We start from the raw sequence: 18,752 nt of genomic DNA on the forward strand, positions 1-18,752 counted from the left end.
CACACACACACAATTGTTGAATCTTAGGGCTGGAGAAATGGCTAAGTGATTGAGTGCACTGATTGCTCTTCCAGAGGACCCAGGTTCAAATCCCAGCACCCACATGGCAGCTCACAACTGTCTGTAAATCCAAGCTCCAACACCTTTCCACAGACATGCAGACAAAACACCAATGCACATAAAATGGAGATCAATTATTTTTGAAAATAGTTGAATCTTGTTGATTTTTCAAAAGCTATCCAATTAAGATGCCAACCTAGATAAAAGCTCAGAATCCCACTTCTAATCCCATCTAAATAGGGACCACTTCTGTTCTTTCCTTCAATCTCTTTGTCCTGGAGTTGACACTTATCTACACACCGAACTCTGCTTTTTTCTTCTAATGAGTACTGTGGACCTTTTCTGTCCCCAGGTTCTATATTTTGGATTCAACCAACCATGGATGGTCATTTTTAAGAAATTAAATTTTGTGTCTCTGTAGAACATGTTAGAACACAACCATTGCATTATCCCCCAAATAGAGCAGGATAATAACTTCTTGCACAGCGTTTACATTATGTTCGGTACCCTAAGTCTTCTGATTCATATAATATGTACATAGGTTATGCCCACATTCTCTATAAGTAACTGCAGCATCCAAGAACCAAGGTGCTTAAGGAACCAAAAAGATATTTAGAACTGACCCATAGTGGATTTGAAGGGGCAACTGTCTATCTGCAAGCTAAATGCAGAATCTCTCTACTCCATGCGTGTGTGTGTGTGTGTGTGTGTGTGTATGTGTGTGTGTGTGTGTGTACTAATGCATATATATGTGCGAATGCCTGAGTGCAGAGAAGCTGTAGAATGTAGATGTCTTTCCTCAGACTCTATCTATCCATTTGTTGCATGTTTATTTATATTTATTTGGTTTGGAGGGTGTCTCTCACTTGCCTAGAGCTGACCAGTGAGCCCCAGCAATGTGCCTGTCTCCAGTACTGAATTACAAGTGTGTGTGACTGTGCCAGGCTTTTTACATGAGTTCTGGAGATTGAATTCAGGTCCTAATGCTTGCCTAGCAAGCACTATATCAACTTATCTAGCCCCTAGGTCTCCTCCTTTTAAGGTCCCACTTCCTGCTTGTATGAAGCAGTGTTTACTGGGTCTCCTGACTCCCCAGCTACTCCTTGTAAGAGCTCGGACTCCATGAGAAGCTGTGTCCACTGACAGTAGAATTTGGAGAATTAAATTATCCCAAGACCAGGAAAGGGAAACAGCAAAGCCCATTTTTTATTTATTTACACAGTGCATATTCTTAAAAACAACCTCAAAGTAGTTCCCTCCCTAAATCCATTTCCAGAATAACTCAAGAAGTGGTGTGTTACCTGCTTGAAATGTCTTTTCAAGGGACTGAGTCTCGCTGGGACTGGAAATGAATCCTTCTTGTCTGAGCATGCATCTTCTCCACTAATCTCTAACTGAAGTCCTAGGTCCTGCTTGAACCTTGCAGCTCTTCTGTACATCACAGCCCCACCATACCTCACCCTCATACCTCACTGCCCCTATACCTCAAGCCCCTCATTACTTCACAGGCCCTAGTCTTCATACCCACATACCTGACAGTACTCTCATACCTCACAGTACTTTCATATTTCACAGGCCCCCAATCTTCACACCTCATACCTGACAGTCTCTTTATACCTTACAGCCCTTCCATTCATCACAGCCTCCATACCTCAAGACTCCCTACACCCCACAGTCTCCCCATATATCACAGACTCCCCCCCATACCTCACAGATCCTTCCATACCTTATAGACCCCCATACCTCACCAGGCTTGGACCTCAGGGTTTAAATGTCAGTTTCTTATTGTGCTCATGACTAACTGGAGTGGAATTTTCTGTATTGGGCAGGTTGTGGCAGAGCTTCTGAGACCCACACTAGCCAGAGCACACCATGCCCATCCCATATGCCCACCATCCGGAACAGAGTTAATAGCCCTTGGCTATTGGTTGCTGTGCTAAATATTGGATGCACATAAAAACAATGGCAGTGACTTTTATTCTAATATTTTGATTACACTTTCATTTTTTTTTCTTAACAAGTTTTCTGTTTCATCTTCTTAGAATTTGGAAAAACAATTATTAAGATTCTAAAGAATTAATCAACAGAAGAATGTCAAGGGCAGGGTCCAACTACCTCATTCTGAGAGGCATAATAACTATTTCAGATTACTACCTAGCTTCAAAACAAAATGAGTCTTTGTATTTTATACATGAAGTCACATCCAACCACTGTCTTCCTTTGAACCTATATACAACTTTCAAGTACAAAGCTTCCTTTTAAGCTTGGTAATAAACTTCACAAGAATGACGGCCAACTTTAATAAATAGCATGACCCTAACAGTGAATCTTGTTAATGATCATACTATGATAGCATCATTAAAAATGAAGTCTTCTATCCAGAGTCTGAATCATCCCCTCACCCCGGGTCGCTTCACTTACGAAGTAAATGCATCTAGAACAAGTGTGTGTTGGGAATTTAGCTAACTTGCATGCAGGTCATGTCCCTGGGAATGGTGAAGCTGGGGTTGGTTCTCAGGTCATCTCAGATTACAAAGCCATGCTATGTGCATGCTCTGGAATAGTGGGGGTGCTACAGGAAGCCTGTAACTGAACCAAAGAATCTCCTGATCTTGCCTCTCCTGATTTACTCCATGAAACCCTGCATACATTGTCAACTTTTCAATTTTCCTGCTGAGGCCAGATAATTCTTTTCCCTGCCTATCTCATAGATTGGTGGGAATTGAATCTTTAAAGGCAGACAAATAGAAAGAATAGGCGTGATGAGAGTTTATTTTGAGTGGCGATGTGAACTTGAATGAACAGTTGAGGAATACAGGAGAGAAGTAGAGTCTTTGCCAACATGGAAAATGTTTAAGGAATAAAAAACACCCATCAGTTCTTTACCTAGACATCCGGAACACAGCCAAAGCAGTCACTTAGTGGGAGATTAGAGTCTGGAGCCTGGGAAATGGCACAGTGGTTTAGACTAAGGACCTGGGGACCTGAGATAGAGTCCTTGGCACCCACATAAAAGACAGGTTAACAAAGTTCACCATTAGGGTCATATTAATGTCTCTCAGAGGGGAGTCAGGCAGATCCTGACAGCTAGCTGCTGGCCAGGCTAGCCAAAATAATGACGAGCTTCAGTTCAGAAACAAACCTTGTCTCAGGAACCGGGAAAAAACCAAAAGTTGTCTTCTTACCTCTCCACGTACTTACCCAGTGTGCAACCCCACAGGCGTGTGTAACCCACTGACAAATAGACACACATGTACATACTACACACAGAGCAGGGTGGGAGAGGCCAGGATTGTAGAATTGCACTAGATTTTGTTTCTCTTGGTGATTTTTTAGAAGTTTGTTTTTACAAAGGGAGGTGACTGGTAGAAGGGGCTGAGTCTGTCACCTGTGGGAACAAACCAGACACTTCAGCCCTGTCAACCCATTCCTGTATGGGTACAATGAGCACTTCATGGAGCTATCGGTGGATTAAAGAGACAGGATGCTTGGCGGTGCTCTGTACCATACCCAGTTCACCATAACAGACCATTTTGGGTCCTTTCAGTAGTCCTGGGTGCCTTTTCTAAGCCTTTGAAATGGAGTGTTGAACAACAACAAAAAGAGAGTATGCCTTTGTGGATCTTATATACCAGCTGGGAATAGAGGAAATAGTGGAATAGAGGGAATAGTGGAATAGTGGAATAAATGGCTGAACGTGTGGGGCATATTGATATACTATGTTTGGCTGATCACACAGAACAGGATGTCCTGGTGGGGAATATCAAGACAAGAGGATACAGGAGCTACCTGATTTGGAGGAGACAGAGAACAGCTTCTCTGAGGAGGTGGCATTTAAACATCCTTGGAGGAAAACAGAGCAAAGCATGCTATTTTTAAGTTAAAATTAAGAAAAAAAAAAAAAACAAGCTGGGCAATGGTGGCACCTGAGTTCAACCCCAGCACTTAGGAGGCAGAGGCAGGTAGATCTCTGAGTTTAAGGTTAGCCTGGTCTACAGAGTGAGTTCCAGCCAGGGCTACACAGAGAAGCCCTGGCTTGAAGACCAGACAGACAGAGAGACAAAAAAGAAAACGAAAACAAAACAAACATGGATGACCTTTCTCAGGCTAGAGAGGTGGTTCAGTGGGTGACTCTTCCGGGACAGCTAAGGGATAGAGTTTGAAGCCCCGGAGTCCCTATAAAACTAGAGAAGGTGGCTAGAGACAGGAAAACCCCAGAAATGCTCAGGGCAGCTGAGACACACAGGAGACAGCAATAAGGAGGCCCTGTCTCAAACAGGCTTTTGATTGTCACGCATACTGCAATATATAGAAAACAAAGGCACATTATGTGCTTTTAGAGATTATATAGAACGTGATACTGTGAGATATTCTTCTTTTAATTTTGCATGGTGAGATAATTCTTTTAATTTTGCATCTAATCAAATAGATGTGTTATTTATTTAACTGTTTTCCCTATTCGTTAATAGAAGATTCTCCTCCTCCTCCTCCTCCTCCTCCTCCTCCTCCTCCTCCTCCTCTTTTTCCTCCTCATCCTCATCCTCATCCTCATCCTCCTTCTTCTTTTTCTTCTTCTCTTCCTCCTCCTCCTCCTCCTCCTTCTTTCTCCTCTTCCTCCTCCTCCTCTTCCTCCTTCTTCTTCTCTTCTTCCTTCTCCTTCTCCTCCACCTCCTCCTCCAGCTCCTCTTCCACCTTCTTCTCCTCCTCTTCTTCTTACTATAATGATTCTTGGGTTAACATCCTGTGTCCACATGTACTATAGGAACATAGAAGAGACCATGGTATGCCTTACAGGAAGTAATTCCCTTCAGGAGGCAGGATGTGTAGAAACCAGTGGGGTGAGGTGAGGCAGGTGGAAGGCACAGGTTCTGGGTAGAGGAACCATCCTGGATGAAGGTGGAGGTGAGAGATTCATATGAGCATCCTAGGAACAGAAACAGCCCAGTTTGGCTCTAGAATGGTATAGGCTGGTGGGTAACAGCACAGGGGCAATAGACCAGAAGACTGGCAAGTCCCTGTAGAAAGCCATCTGAAGAGAGTGGATTTGAGACCAGGTATGGTGGTGCACACCTTTAATCACAGCATATAGAAGGCAGGGGCAGGCAGATCTCTGTGAGTTCAAGGCTAGCCTGGCCTAAAGAGTGAGTTCCAGGCAAACAGGGCTACACTGTGAGATCCTGTTTCAAAAACAAAACAGACAAACAAAAGGAGTGTGGAATTTGGGCAGTGGGAGGCATTTGAAATAAAGCAAGAAAAAGGCTTATTCCCAAGATCCGCGGTTTCCTTTTGTTACACACTGACAACTGTATCCAAAACCATTAGGATATCAGGGGGAAAAAACTTTCAGTGCAAACATATCGTTATAATTTATCTGTTTTATCATTGTGTATTAATCTTTCACTATCTCTAATTTATAAGATAAATGACAAAAGCACTTATAGAAAGCTTGGTGTTACCTACCATTTCAGGCAAACCCCAAGCAGGTGGCTCCTGAAATAAGGACCTGGGTTCTATTGTGTCTTGGCATTTTGAATGATCCTTATGATGGGCATAACCAACCGAGCAAATACCATAACTATTTGTTTTCATCATGTGGTAGAACCCAGGCTTCTTTGCATGAGCAGTGCATGCTTTACTGCTGAGCAATACTCCAGCCCCACACTCAGGGGCCACACTCAGAGCTGTTGGCAACCTAATGACACAGAAGCCAGAAGGGGATGGGCACGGCTCCTTTGTAACAGCTCAGAGATCAGCTTTTCTATCTAGGTGTGTAGATCCACGAATGAGCATGGTTCCATCAGGCAAAACTGCTCACTCTGCCCCTGGAATAGGTGCCTGTGATTTAAATACACTAGTTGGCTTCATCCCCTGTCCCTGTGCCAGCAGCCCCTATGGTGTACTCTGAAGACAGGGAGATTGAATTTGCTGCCAGTTGCTAAATGAGGCTAGAGTATCTACCCAGGGTAGTCAGGGAGGCAGGTGTGGTCCAGACTACATTGATAATTAGATCTCAGCCACCGAGCTGCCCATTCTCTCCAAGGACACAGCAGGCAAGGAACAGATCCCAGGCTCTGCCTCCCAAGGGCTGACGTCTCCATTTAGGGAGCGCCCCTGAAACTAATGGACAGTGACAGCTCCATTTGAAAAACATAGAAACACTTAACAGGGATGCTGTAATCTGCCAGCCCCGTAAGCTGCTTATTAGCAGGGAAATCACGCTCCGCAGCAGCTTTGCCCCCTTGCTTAACCCCTGCCTCCAGCATCTCCTCTGTGCTATCTCACTTAAAGATTTCATTGTTCTCGGAAGGGGTGGGGGTGAAGGGGTGCAGAACTGCTAGAAGCTGTTTCTCAGCTCCTTTCACAGCCCCCGGGGAGCCCTGCAAATCAGCAGCCTTCCTCCTAGTGGGGATGGGAAGTGGATGGTTTTTAAGAAAAACAGCTCCTGAAGACTCTAGGTGTCTCAGCTAATAGGTTTCCAGTGTTGGCTCCTTTGGGTCTTCACATCCAAGCCAAAGGAAAACAGCAGCAGAAATCTCTTAAGAAATCGTCTTCCACCAGTGAACTTCCATTTGCTCACAGCCCTGCCTACTCTTTCTCCCCTCTGGACAACCGTAGTTGTTCTCATTCAGTACCTGGTGCCAATCTAGCCCCCAGACACCTTCATTCCACACTGCATCCCCACCATCCTCCTTGGCACCGACACTGTAATCTCCAACTTACCATGAGGTTAAAAAACGAGGATTCGATCCCATTCCCTGCAAATACATCCGGCCCTTAGTGGTCCCCTCTCTCCAAGCAGCTAAAGTTAGAGACTCAAAACCACCAGCTCCTCTTTCTCTCTTTCCTCCTTCAGATCCTGTCAACACTAGATGCAAATGAGTTACAGCTAAGTCCAAATGCATCTTCCCGCCAGCCCCCTTCCTTTCTCAGCCAGCTGTTACAACAATCTCCTACCTGGGCTGTTTCCATTGTCACCCCTGTCCCATACAGCCTTTTGTAGACAACACTGGCGATCTGACTTAAACACAACTGTCATGTCACTTAGAGCTTATCAAGCTGGGATGGAAATCCACTGACCTTGCGTGGCCATGAGGATCATGCTCTGGCTCCTGTCCCACTCTGTGACCTCTCCCGCCCCTCCTTACCCCTTGGTCATGCTGCTCCCACTCTGTCCTCACTGAGGATGATGGCAAGCACATCCCTGCCTCAGGACATTTGCACATACACTGCCTCTGCCTTCAGTGCTTTTTCGTTTGTCTGAGACATCCAGCTGACACTGCTCTTTATTTGCTTCACAAAGCACATGCTCAGAGGCCATTTCCTTAAGGATGAGTGACATTTGAGCACCTTTTGTATATTTTGACTCTTTAAAAGTAGTTTCCTCCCGGTCGCTAGAAAGCTAGTTTAGTGGTTAAGAGCACAGTGTTGCTCTTGTAGAAGACCCAAGTTCTGTTCCCAGTGTACATATCAGGTAGCCTGTGCCTCCAGCCCCAGGAGATCTGACTCCCCGTCTGGCCTCCCTAGGCACCTGCACTTAAGGGCACATACCTGCCACACATGTACCTAATTTAAAACAAGTATATGTCTTTACAAAAATAAATTTCTGAGGCTATAAATATAGATCAATGGGAGAGTGCTCTTGTGTATCTGGAACCCTAAGTTCAATTCTCTGAACCTGAAAAGGAGAAGAAAGAAAGAATTTAATTTTTGCCTTTATATAACTTTCCTCTGGGCTATCTTTTTCTTCCTAGCACATAATCACTTAACTTATAATTCATATTTACAAGTTAAAGAGCCCCTTTCGGTAGCTGGCATCACAAGTACATTTTAATTAATTTGCTATTAACCTTTAGGCTTGTTTTTTTTTCTTTTTTTTTTTTTAACTTCACATATGCATTCAGTTTTTAATATCATCAGATAGGATGTTTCTTTGTTGAATGTTCTTTCATTAGAAAGAATTTTCTTTCTTTCTTCTTGGTTTTGAACCTTTTGAAATGCCTTTCCCACTCTCAAATCATACATTTATTTAAGCTTTTTTTCTGCAACTTTCTTATGTTCATATCTTTGTGTCAAGTGAAATTTGCCTTTTCATGAGCATACTCTTATCAAGTTTGTGCCTTTAAATTTCCCATAGCAGGAGTGAATACAAGATACACTTTCATGATGGTGATATTATTCCTCTATTAAAGTTGATATGCATTTGTGGTGTGTGTGTGTGTGTGTGTGTGTGTGTGTGCGAGTGTAGAGTGGGGGGGTATGCTTTGGTGCACGTAGAGCATGTATGCATGTGGACATAGAGATCAAAGGTTGACCTAGCAGGGTGTCTTCCTGAACTGCTTCCCATTCTGTTTTTTGAAGCAGGCTGGCCAGTAAGCCCCAAGAATCCTTCTATCTTCACCTTGCTAGAGTTGAGATGACAGGCACCCTCCACTTTGCCTGGATTTTCATGTAGGTGCTTGGGTATAGCGCTCAGACCCTCATGCTGGAGTGACAAGCTCGTTAGCAACTGAGTCTCTGTCTTCCAGCCTCACATGTATGTCTGTAAGCTTAACAACAACTTTAAAACTCAAGCCTGTGTCTGGGATTTAAAACTTGAGTAGCTGAGAACTAACCCCCGTCAGAAGCGTGCGCTGCGGTAATGCTTCACAACGGAAAACAAGGAACAACAATTCTAGGCCCTTGTCACACACGTCACTTCATGTTGTTATCATCACAACCCCGAATTGGTCCCTGTGTTATACAAGAGGGAATGTCCTTGGAGTTGTACAGCCAGTGAGCGAGCAATAAGATGCCAAGGTTCTGATCCCTGTTGCAGGGTACAGAACCTGGAGTTCTCTTCTGTTCAGCTGTGGCTTCCTGAGAGTATCCATCCCATCCCTTTTGCTAAGGCTTTCTGGAGAGACTCCACTCTCCTGGTGACAGGAGCTCAGTGGCAGTCTCCTGTGTCCCTTCTGTGCACTCTCAGAGGCCAAATTCAGTGGTTCCTTTTCAGCAAACTTTCCTGCTCAACTTTCTAGAGGTATTTCCAATAGGACGGTACATCTGCCTGTGGCTTCTCTCAGTCCTTAGCATATCTGAGGTACTCTCTCCTGGTTCCCTTGCTTGCTCTAAGACAGTGTTGAGGGAACTTTAATCACTGGCAGATGGGAATAAAATCCGTGTGTCGACGGACTGTTATGTGAGTTTAAAAGGTACCATGAACAAAGCCAGCTGCATGGGAAGTGGCTGGTGGTCATTCTTGTTACTGTCCACTCCTTCTTCCTCAGTGGGACATTTTTGAAAGGCTTTTTTCAAGGTCTCTCCCTTGAGCCCCACAACTCCTGACTCCCCCTGGTTCTGAGCTAGATGGGCACTGGCCTCTCAAAACCATGATATCCCAAAATGGGAATCACCATCTTTCTGAGTTTTCTCACGTCCTGTCCCTGCTGTTGAGAGGACAACATTCTCGGTCAATCAGAGCAGAGACCCCAACACCACAATTTCACCCCCACCCCACTTCTCAGTCTATCACTTCCTATCCATCAGCTGTATTTGTAAATGTGGAGACAGACCCTGGCTCTGAGAGTAGGTGGATACAACTCCACCTCCTGCATCATGATTGCTAGTGGTTTGACCTTGAGCAGATGACTTCCTGGCCTTAGTTTCCTCATCTGTGAAATGGGAGATAATATTTATATTAGTTACTTTTTTTTTTGAAACCATGATAAATCCCTGGTGGGTGCAGTTTAAGGGAAGAAAGGTCTGCTTTGATCCACAGTTTCTGAGGATATTGGTTCACCTTGATGTGGAAGACATGGCAGCATCAGTGTAAGGCAGCTGGTCACATCACGGTGGGCTGGAGACAGAGCATGGAGGCCTAAGCAAAAGTGGATATCATTTTCAAGGCCTGCCCCCAGTGACCCACTTCCACTTACTAAGCCACAATCCCAAAGATTGATACACTCCATAAGGCCTTTGAGAGGGTTAAAGGAGATCCTATGGGTGACGTCTTCTGCTGGGTGCCCAGCGGTAGCAAACTCACCATACAGATCACCTACCATTATTATGACTACTACTGTAATAGCATTAGGTTGAGGTTGCCTCCTGCATAACTTACGTTCCTCGTCCTTGCGATCAAATACACCTGGTAAGCAGCAGGAGTCTGAGATGGCTGGTCACAATGTGTCAGCAGCCGGCCGGGAAGCAGTGAGCACTCAGGAAGTATGGCCAGCCAGCGTGTGACACCTCAAGGCTCGCATCTGGTAACTCACTTCCTCCAGCAAAGCTCCGCCTCCTGAGCATAGCGCAATTTCCAAAAGAGCGTCGTCAGCTGAGGAACAAGTGTCCGAACCCTCACACACATGGGAGACACTGCTCATTCAAACCATAACACCTCCTGTGGACACTAGAATCCTGAGGGTATCTGAGCATGTGGGCTATCCCGGAGAGCAACAAGAACAAGAACACCGACGTAGTAACTCATCTCCTTTCCTTAGGCAGGAATTTAGCGTGTGCATACGAATTTCCTCCCATACCAGGTCTCCCTACTTGGAGAGAGAGTGATTGATTTTCCCTTCTGGAACCTTGTAATTCAGGATCAATGATTAATCCAGCTCTCCGGGACGTTGTGGGGACACTGAGATCTTGTGTTGGGGTTCTGCCTCCACTGGCTGATGGTTGAAAACTATATTCTTGTTGAGCTAGAGGTACCCAAGGCTCCTGATCAAGAGTAGCAGGGTGACACTTTAAGGGATCTGCTGCTATAAATATTGAGTATACCAGGTGATGTATGAATGGGTCATTATTTGACATCTGACACCCATTAAAGGTGAGAAGTACCTTAATCCCATGCCTTTCAACAGATGGTCTTGTCTGACTCATTGGGGGTGGGTGACGCGGTGGGGACATGCCACATGCTGCTAGCCCCACCTCCTCATGCCTTTGGCATACATTTCCTGACTTCCCAAAAGGAAACCAGGAGTGACCTGAGAGCTTCAGCACCCAAAGGCTGGGAGCCCAAGGTCGCGTAGCAAAGGTCATGAGAATTTTGCATTTTACATTGCTCTCATTCTGGATCATTGAAACAGCCTCTCTGCATTTCTGGAAGGGAAGGGATTGGAGGAAAACCACACCCGGTTCTGTTCAGTTCTGATTTATTTTGGCTTTTGGTTTTGTTTTGGTTTTGTTTTTCCCACCCACCACAAGTTCTTTTCTCCCCCTCTCATAGTGTGGGCGAAACGCTGAAAACTTCGACCGGTTTTTCACCCGCCATCCACCAGTCCTAACACCTCCTGACCAGGAAGTCATCAGGAATATTGACCAATCAGAATTCGAAGGATTTTCCTTTGTTAACTCTGAATTTTTAAAACCTGAAGTCAAGAGCTAAGTAGATCCGTAGACCTCCGTCCTTCATTTCTGTCATTCAAGCGCAACAGCTATCATGGTGACATTTTTTCTTTTTCATTGCCGAGTTACATCCGTGTTTTCTTTTCTGATGAGGCTAGAGTGGCCATGTTTCAGAACCCAAATGTCCTCAAGTAGTTTGGAGCATCTCGAGGACATGGAATTATGCAGGTGGCATGTAGAAAGTGCTGCATAATCGAGACACGCTCAGAGTCCTACTATGTGTGTTCCTAGCATGTCAGCTCACAGGCTCCCATGGGAGAGAAAATGCTTGCTTTTCTCCCTGGTCCTCTGCACTGCCATCTTTACCCCGATCCTCCAGTCTACGTCCTCCCTACAAAATGGATAGATATACCAAATGCTAGCAGTATCCTTCCACTTTCCAGGCTGGGAGCTTGGCTTGAATCCAAGTATATGGCTGCTTTGCCCTAGAGGGAATCCCTCCACGCTGCCTGTTCTGGAGGCAGTCGAGCTTTGAAAAGAACATGCTAAAAATAAAATTTTATTTTTATTTTTTTAACTCAGTGTTAAGAAGATTATCTAAGTCCAGAAAAAAAAAAAAAAAAAAAAGGAATGCGCTTTTAGACAAGTTTCCATCTAAAAGCACTTCCAGGGTCAAAAGGCAACCAGCTTGGGTGCTGTCACCTTGCCGTATTTTCTAATACTGTATGTCTGATAGCGGTACCCTCATCCTCCAAACTACTCAAGAAGGACATTTGGCACTGTTCCTGGAACCACATGGTCACTCTAGCCAGGTCCCAAAGGACCCTGATTCTACATTACATTTCAAATGTTACTTGCCTTTTTATTTCTGTCATCATTGAAATGCAAAAAAAGAAAAAAGAAAAAAAAAGAAAAAAGAAAAAAAAAGAAAAAAGAAAAAGAAAAAAATACTCACTTTGTTACACATGCTTTAAAATCTGTGTCCAGATGTTATTAACCGTAATGGCCTGCTTTGTTCAACCAAGAAGATGGCTATGGAACCCAGCAGACTTGTGCCCATGGGGAGGGGATTTGTCTAGATGTCCCACTGGTATTGGAGAAGTAATTGTGTGCTTTGAGAAAGACACCATCTCTCCAAACCATGATGGGTGCATTCTTCAGTATGATGTCATTTTGCAAGATGTTTGTGGGAATGTTTATTTGCTCTTCAGTATATGTTCTGATATTTTTCTCCTAGCATCAAGATACAATGAGAGAGAGAGAGAGAGAGAGAGAGAGAGAGAGAGAGAGAGAGAGAGAGAGAGAGAGAAAAGAAATCCTATTTCAAAGAAAACTGTCCTTTTTGAACAATGAGGACCCAGACTACAGAGTAGGGTCTAAGAAGGAACTCCAGAGAAAGGGGCTAAAGCTGGATCTTTAATAGCCTCAGCATTAAACAGCCAGAGAGTAGGGGCTAGAGACTATTCAGGGATACCTGATGTTCTGAAATGGGGTGGGATAAACAGGATGGAGCCTCCCACACCATCAGACTTCAGAGACCACATTCCCATCAGAATCAAGGTAGGAACATTCCCAAGGCTCTTAAGCTTCTCATCAGAATCACCACTCTTACAAATCTTGAGCAAGCACCTCACTGAGCTCCCAGAAGTCCAAGGGAGCCCTTGGAGCAGGAGAGACTTCATTTCTCCCTGAACAGATGGGCACAGCAGGTGGCCCCTTACCCTTGCCTACATCTTAGCACCCTGCTCCTTGCATGCAGTCTTGAGGAGAATTCTTATCACAGGCCAAAAGATGTCTGGGTCCTCCAGTGCTTCTGAGAGATCACACAGAGACTTCCAAAGGGACAGTGTCCTTGAAGTATACCTCCTCATCCTTTAGAAGACTATGCCTTCGGGTTCTTCTGAGGCAAAGACCCTTATAGTTCATTTTTTCCTGGCTTCTTAGCAACTCAGCTTTAAGCTTAGGTCATGCCCTGCTAGATCATGTGAAGCAAGCTTGTTGTCCTAACTGACAATCTTACAATGTTAGCTACTGAAAGAGACCAGGGTAATCTCGCTCCTCACTCTGTTATTTGGGGCAACTGGTATCTGAAGAGTAGAAGTTATTTTCTGCTTGGTTGGTCAGTGGTGATACAAGCACAAGTATCCTGACCAATGACACAGGACTCTGTTCTGTAACAAAACAAATGTCTCTGAGCCACGTGTCCACTGCCAGGCAAATTATGTAGGGTCTTTTATCTGGTCAGTGGGTCACCAGGCCTTGGACATATGCTCAGAATAAAAACCATAGAGAAATCTTGGGCCATTGGCAAGTGACCGGAGATAGCCTTAGAAAACAATGTAAGAAGGAAGGATGGGTAGATAGATGGATGGATGAATAGATAGATAGATAGATAGATAGATAGATAGATAGATAGATAGATAGATAGATAATAGTATATATATATATGTCTGTGTGTGTGTGTAAATATATACACTACACTCTACATTTTCAGATTCTTACCATTATGTTTTAAGGTCCTTAGTTGTCAGAAATAGATACTCAAGCCTAAGTGTCTGTTCCCTTAGCATAGCTTGATGAGGGTGGGTCAAAGCTTCTGTGGAAGTAATGGATCATGAATCAGACAGACCTCCCACTGCTTCCTCTCCCACCAGCGTTCTAGATCAGAGGAAGCCAAGAAACAGTTTCAATCATATATAAGATCTCTATGAAATATTTTGAAATTTTATCCAAAAAAGAAGTAATTTGTTTTTGCATCCATCCATTTATGCATCCTCCATCCATTCAAGTAGCATTTATTGAGTACCAACAGTGTGCCAGGCTGGGTGTCAGGATCCTGGTAAGAAATAATAAAGATGCAGTCCGTCCTCTTTCCCCAGCATACCATCTGTGGAAAGATGGCCATAAAACAAGTAATTGAAAGTGTGCTGTTGTCTAGATCTCTGAGCTTATTAAGAAAATCCTCTTCTGGAGGTCTTCGCAGCTTCTTAGTCCCTCTATAGACCATATTTTGAAGCTGAAGGCATCCTCTCCACCAAGATTTCTACAGCAATCCCATACTACAGTGCGCAGGGAAAGAGAGAGGTGGGGTGAACTCTTCTGGAAGCCAATGGCACAAGCTCCATACTTGATCGGACCACAGAAGCTCCCACAACATGAATAGATGTGTGTGTCCTACAGAGGAAGGGAAATAACTGGCTTTATGACTTATCACTTACTCTTCAGTGTCAGCTCTCATTGTCCATCCAGTATTCAGCTATCTGCAGGCCCTTGGGGAATATCATTCCTGTTTAGAGCACTGCTGATCAAATCATGTGACCCTTGCTGGTCACATCCTGATCCCTCTAGCCCATCTGAAACAGGATGAAAATTTTCACACACACACACACACACACACACACACACACACACACACACACACCATATTTAACTTCTGGGAGAACTGAAGGGAAAAAAAACTAAGAGAAATCTAATCAAAGCTGCTGTGAACTGTGACCAATCACATGTCTGGATCCAAGAATCCTCTTTTAAATTTCGTAATTTCTGGCTGATCTCCTCCTTTAAGAAAGGAAAAGACCATGATAGGCCCAAGGCAGGCCAGTGGAATTAACAGTGGGTGTTTTTGGTCTCATGTGGCTTCAGATGCAATTCCCAAAAGAATTGTCACAACAAAGGAGCCCATTTCCCTCCCAACATTGTATGGTAAAATCCTGGAGAATTTTCCTGGGAAGGTCCACTCATGAGATGGAACCTATTAAAAGGAAATCTTATTTGGAACACGTGGCTGACTAAAGCACAGCAAATATTTATATATATGTAAAGGCTTCCAAAATTGGAGCTGGTAGGAGGGGAAGTTCTTCCACATGCTCCCAGGTAAGGATGGCTGGGTAAAAAGAGACCCCAGAAGAGGAGCTGCCTATCTTCTGCCCTCAGGTCTGCCCTTCTCCTGTCCACACAGAGCCTTGTAGCTTCCAGACCTTGCTCATACACAGTTCACTCCATACTGGCTCCATTTACATAAGCCTTAGGAGCTGTGAAGATAACTGTTATCATTTTGCTTCAGTGTGAAGAGGAATCTGCCTCAGGAGTTAGGAAAAGCAAGGAAGCAGCCCGTTAAGGAAGTCTTCTTTATTGATTTGATGAGTACTTATGAACAGCCTATTGTGTGCTCAGTAGCATTGGAAACACAATAGCACAGGAACAGACAAGGACCTTGCCCTAAAGGAGAAAAACGATGCAAATTCCCCAAAGCAGAAAATGCACAGGTGCTGAAGAGGGTGCAAACATGTGACTTATAGGATCAGGAAAGAGAAAACAGTATTAAAGAGACAGAAGGCACGGAGCTTCCCTCTGGATGCAGAAAGTAACACCATGGAGTGCCCAAGCCTAGAGTCCTCCACAGAAACTCAGTATGGACAAGGATACCACAAGAAATGAGCCACCATGTAGGAAACAGCTTCATGAGTAGCCTTAGCCTTGTCTTCTATAACTACCCTCTTCCAGATGACCCCCTGATGCCAATTTGTCTCCCTCAGTCCCATAAACCTATTCGAACACTCCAGTAGAAAGTACCTGTCTCAGGGGAGCATCCAGAAAGAAGTAGGCTAGAGCCTAGCAACAGGAAATAAATTCTTATCAGCCAGTGTCCCTTAGGACACTAAACTTGCTAACTTACTAAGATTGACCAAAGTGAATCAGCCAACAAACTCGTGTAACACACCCTTGGCTTCAGCTAGGCACCTACCTGTTGCTAGGAATTCCAGGCACTGTGAAAACAGTCTTCAAGCTTTCTCTCCATCCAGAGCAGTTGTAATGAGGCAAAAATCAGCTGCAATGTGACTGGAAATAAGTCTCTAATTCACTGCAAAGGCTTGGGCAAGTCCCTTCACTGACCTGTGTCCTAGTTTTCTCATATGTCCAACAATGGGAGACAAGGACATCAGCTTTGCCTCCTCCAGATAGGTGATGTGAGATTGGGAAGGGCTAATAGACTTACAGGAGCCCTGGAGAAGCCAGCACATCAAAAAGTCACCCACATTCACATTCTCTGGTAGAACCTGCCTCAAACTAGTGAGCAATTCCTGTACACATGTAGTCAGTTGGGCAGGCAGGAAGAAAGGAAGGAAGGGAGCGAGGGAGGGAGGAAGGCAGACAGGCAGGCATGCAGGCTGGGTGGCCAGGTTAGCTACTAAAAAAACCAAGTAGTTTCATTCTTCAAGCTTGCCTTCATAGATCTTGCTTTAAGCTTTGTAGTGTGTTTCTTATGGAAGCACATCAACATCTTTGGAGAGACTCTGGCTAGTGAAGACCCAGATTCTACTCTAGTGTTCAGCTTTTGAGCAACATTTCACAGCCTAGCTTTCACCAATCTCTTTGGGGGGTGGAGGCTGAATCTAAAATATGAGTTAAGTAGACCCTAACGGCCTGGCCAACTCTGAGCCAGATCTTCTGACACAATTCTGGCACCAGCTAGGCTGTCTACGGTCAGCAGTGAGTCTCAGACATGAGGATGAGGTGGATGGTGTTTAGTTTCTTGCAATGAACACTGAGCTGCTTCCCCTACATGACTGTTTGCCTTCTGAAAGCAATGTATATATAGTATTCATTCTCTCTCTCTCTCTCTCTCTCTCTCTCTCTCTCTCTCTCTCTCTCTCTCTCTCTCTCTCTCTCTCTCTCTCTCTCTAAAACAAAGTCAGCTCCTGGCCACAGGGGTCGCCATTGAGTTGTTTCCCTCCAGGATACTCTATCTAAGAGCTCACTAAGTCTATGGCAACTGTAAGAGGAAATAGTTACCAATGTAATTCACCTCAAAGTCAAGGCATAGCACTCCCCTCCACACAAACACACATCTCTTTAGGACAATTCTTAAAAAATTAAAAAGAAAAAAAGAAAAAGAAATCAATGAATCTTTTCATCTCATAGAAAATTGGCACCAAGTTTTCTCTCCCAAAGCCAGCATACAATATGAACTGAGAGCTGATATAAGGCATACAGCTGCCACAAGCTGTCAGCACAAGGCTTTCTGACTACTCAGGAGCTCCCCTCAGCCTTCTGGTAACTGGCATGTCCTGGTCATGTTTCCTGCTGCTTCTGCTTCTGTTTTAATGTGTTTGCTTTCCATTTGGCAGAGAGACAAGCGAGACACCTCCAACTTCGACAAAGAGTTCACCAGGCAGCCTGTGGAACTGACTCCCACTGACAAACTCTTCATCATGAACTTGGACCAAAATGAGTTTGCTGGCTTCTCGTATACTAACCCAGAGTTTGTCATTAATGTGTAGGTGAATGCAGAGTCGATTGCTGAGCCTGTGTGTAAGGCTTCAGGCTGAATGTCTGTTACCAATTCCAGTCTTCCAGGATTCATGATGCCTCTGTTGGCATCCGTCATGTGGAGAGCTTGTCTTAGAGGGCTTTTCTTTGTATGTATAGCTTGCTAGTTTGTTTTCTACATTTCAAACTGTTTAGTTTAGAATAAGCGCATTGCCCACTGATAGAGGTACAATTTTCCAGACTTCCAGAAACTCATTCAATGAACCCAGAGTGTCAAAACTTAACTGTGTCAGATACCAAAATGCTTCAGTATTTGTAATTTTTAAAGTCAGATGCTGATGTTCCTGGTCAAAGTTTTTACAGCTCCTCTCTAATGTCTCCTTTGAATGCTACCTGAGCATGACCCGTATTTTTAAAAGTTGTGAAAGCTTTGCAGTTACTGTGAACTCTTGTCTCTTGGAGGAAACTTTTCGTTTAAGAACTGGTATGATTAAACTGAATTCATATATGCAAACCCTCTTGTGTATGTGTCTGTTTTTAAACATACTACATTACAGATAGGAGGAACACAAAGTGACATTGCCGTGTGACGAGTGCCCTTCATAGCATCGACTTTATTTGCATTAAAATCATTATACACACTTAAAATGGAACATTTCATATTAGTTCAGTGGACTTTCAGATTTGGGGGAAGCTAAAAGAAATCAGAAAATTGGCAACAATTGAGCTTATCTTTCCATGTGGAAATAACTCTATTTTTTAAACTTCTTTTTTTTTAAAAAAAAAAAACTTTTTATTATTCTTTGTGAGTTTTACATCATGCACCCCAATTCCGGCCATCTCCCAGTCCCTTCATAACCACCTTCTGCCCATACAACCTCTGCTCCCCAAAAGAAAATAAAAAATAAAAAATGAACAAAACATTTTTAAAAAAAAAACATTGTGGAAGCTGTAGCTTGTCACAGTATGTCCCATAGTCCACCCTTTTGTCCACACATCTTTACTTGCAAATGTTCGTTGCAATGAGTCATTGGTCTGGTTCAAGGCCTCTGGCTTCTGCCACACCACCAATACTGGATCCTTACTCTTCTTGATTA

The 18,752-nt window shown here is 44.0% G+C and overlaps 1 protein-coding gene across 2 annotated transcripts in view; it reads left to right on the plus strand.

Moving 5' to 3' along the window:
* Prkcb (protein kinase C beta) overlaps window positions 1-18,169 on the plus strand; it is a 339,260-nt gene extending 321,091 nt beyond the window's left edge. Inside the window, exon 17 of one of the 2 annotated variants that reach the window (XM_031388182.1) lies at window positions 17,514-18,169. In XM_031388182.1, the coding sequence (XP_031244042.1) occupies window positions 17,514-17,666 (153 nt within the window). In that variant the 3' untranslated portion in view covers window positions 17,667-18,169. Of the gene's footprint in view, window positions 1-11,266 lie in introns of both variants that reach the window. The other variant, XM_031388181.1, reaches the window with a different exon arrangement.
* Window positions 18,170-18,752: the final 583 nt, after the last annotated feature.

This window comes from Mastomys coucha, unplaced genomic scaffold (genome assembly GCF_008632895.1).
Source record: "Mastomys coucha isolate ucsf_1 unplaced genomic scaffold, UCSF_Mcou_1 pScaffold21, whole genome shotgun sequence".
NCBI lineage: Eukaryota > Metazoa > Chordata > Mammalia > Rodentia > Muridae > Mastomys > Mastomys coucha.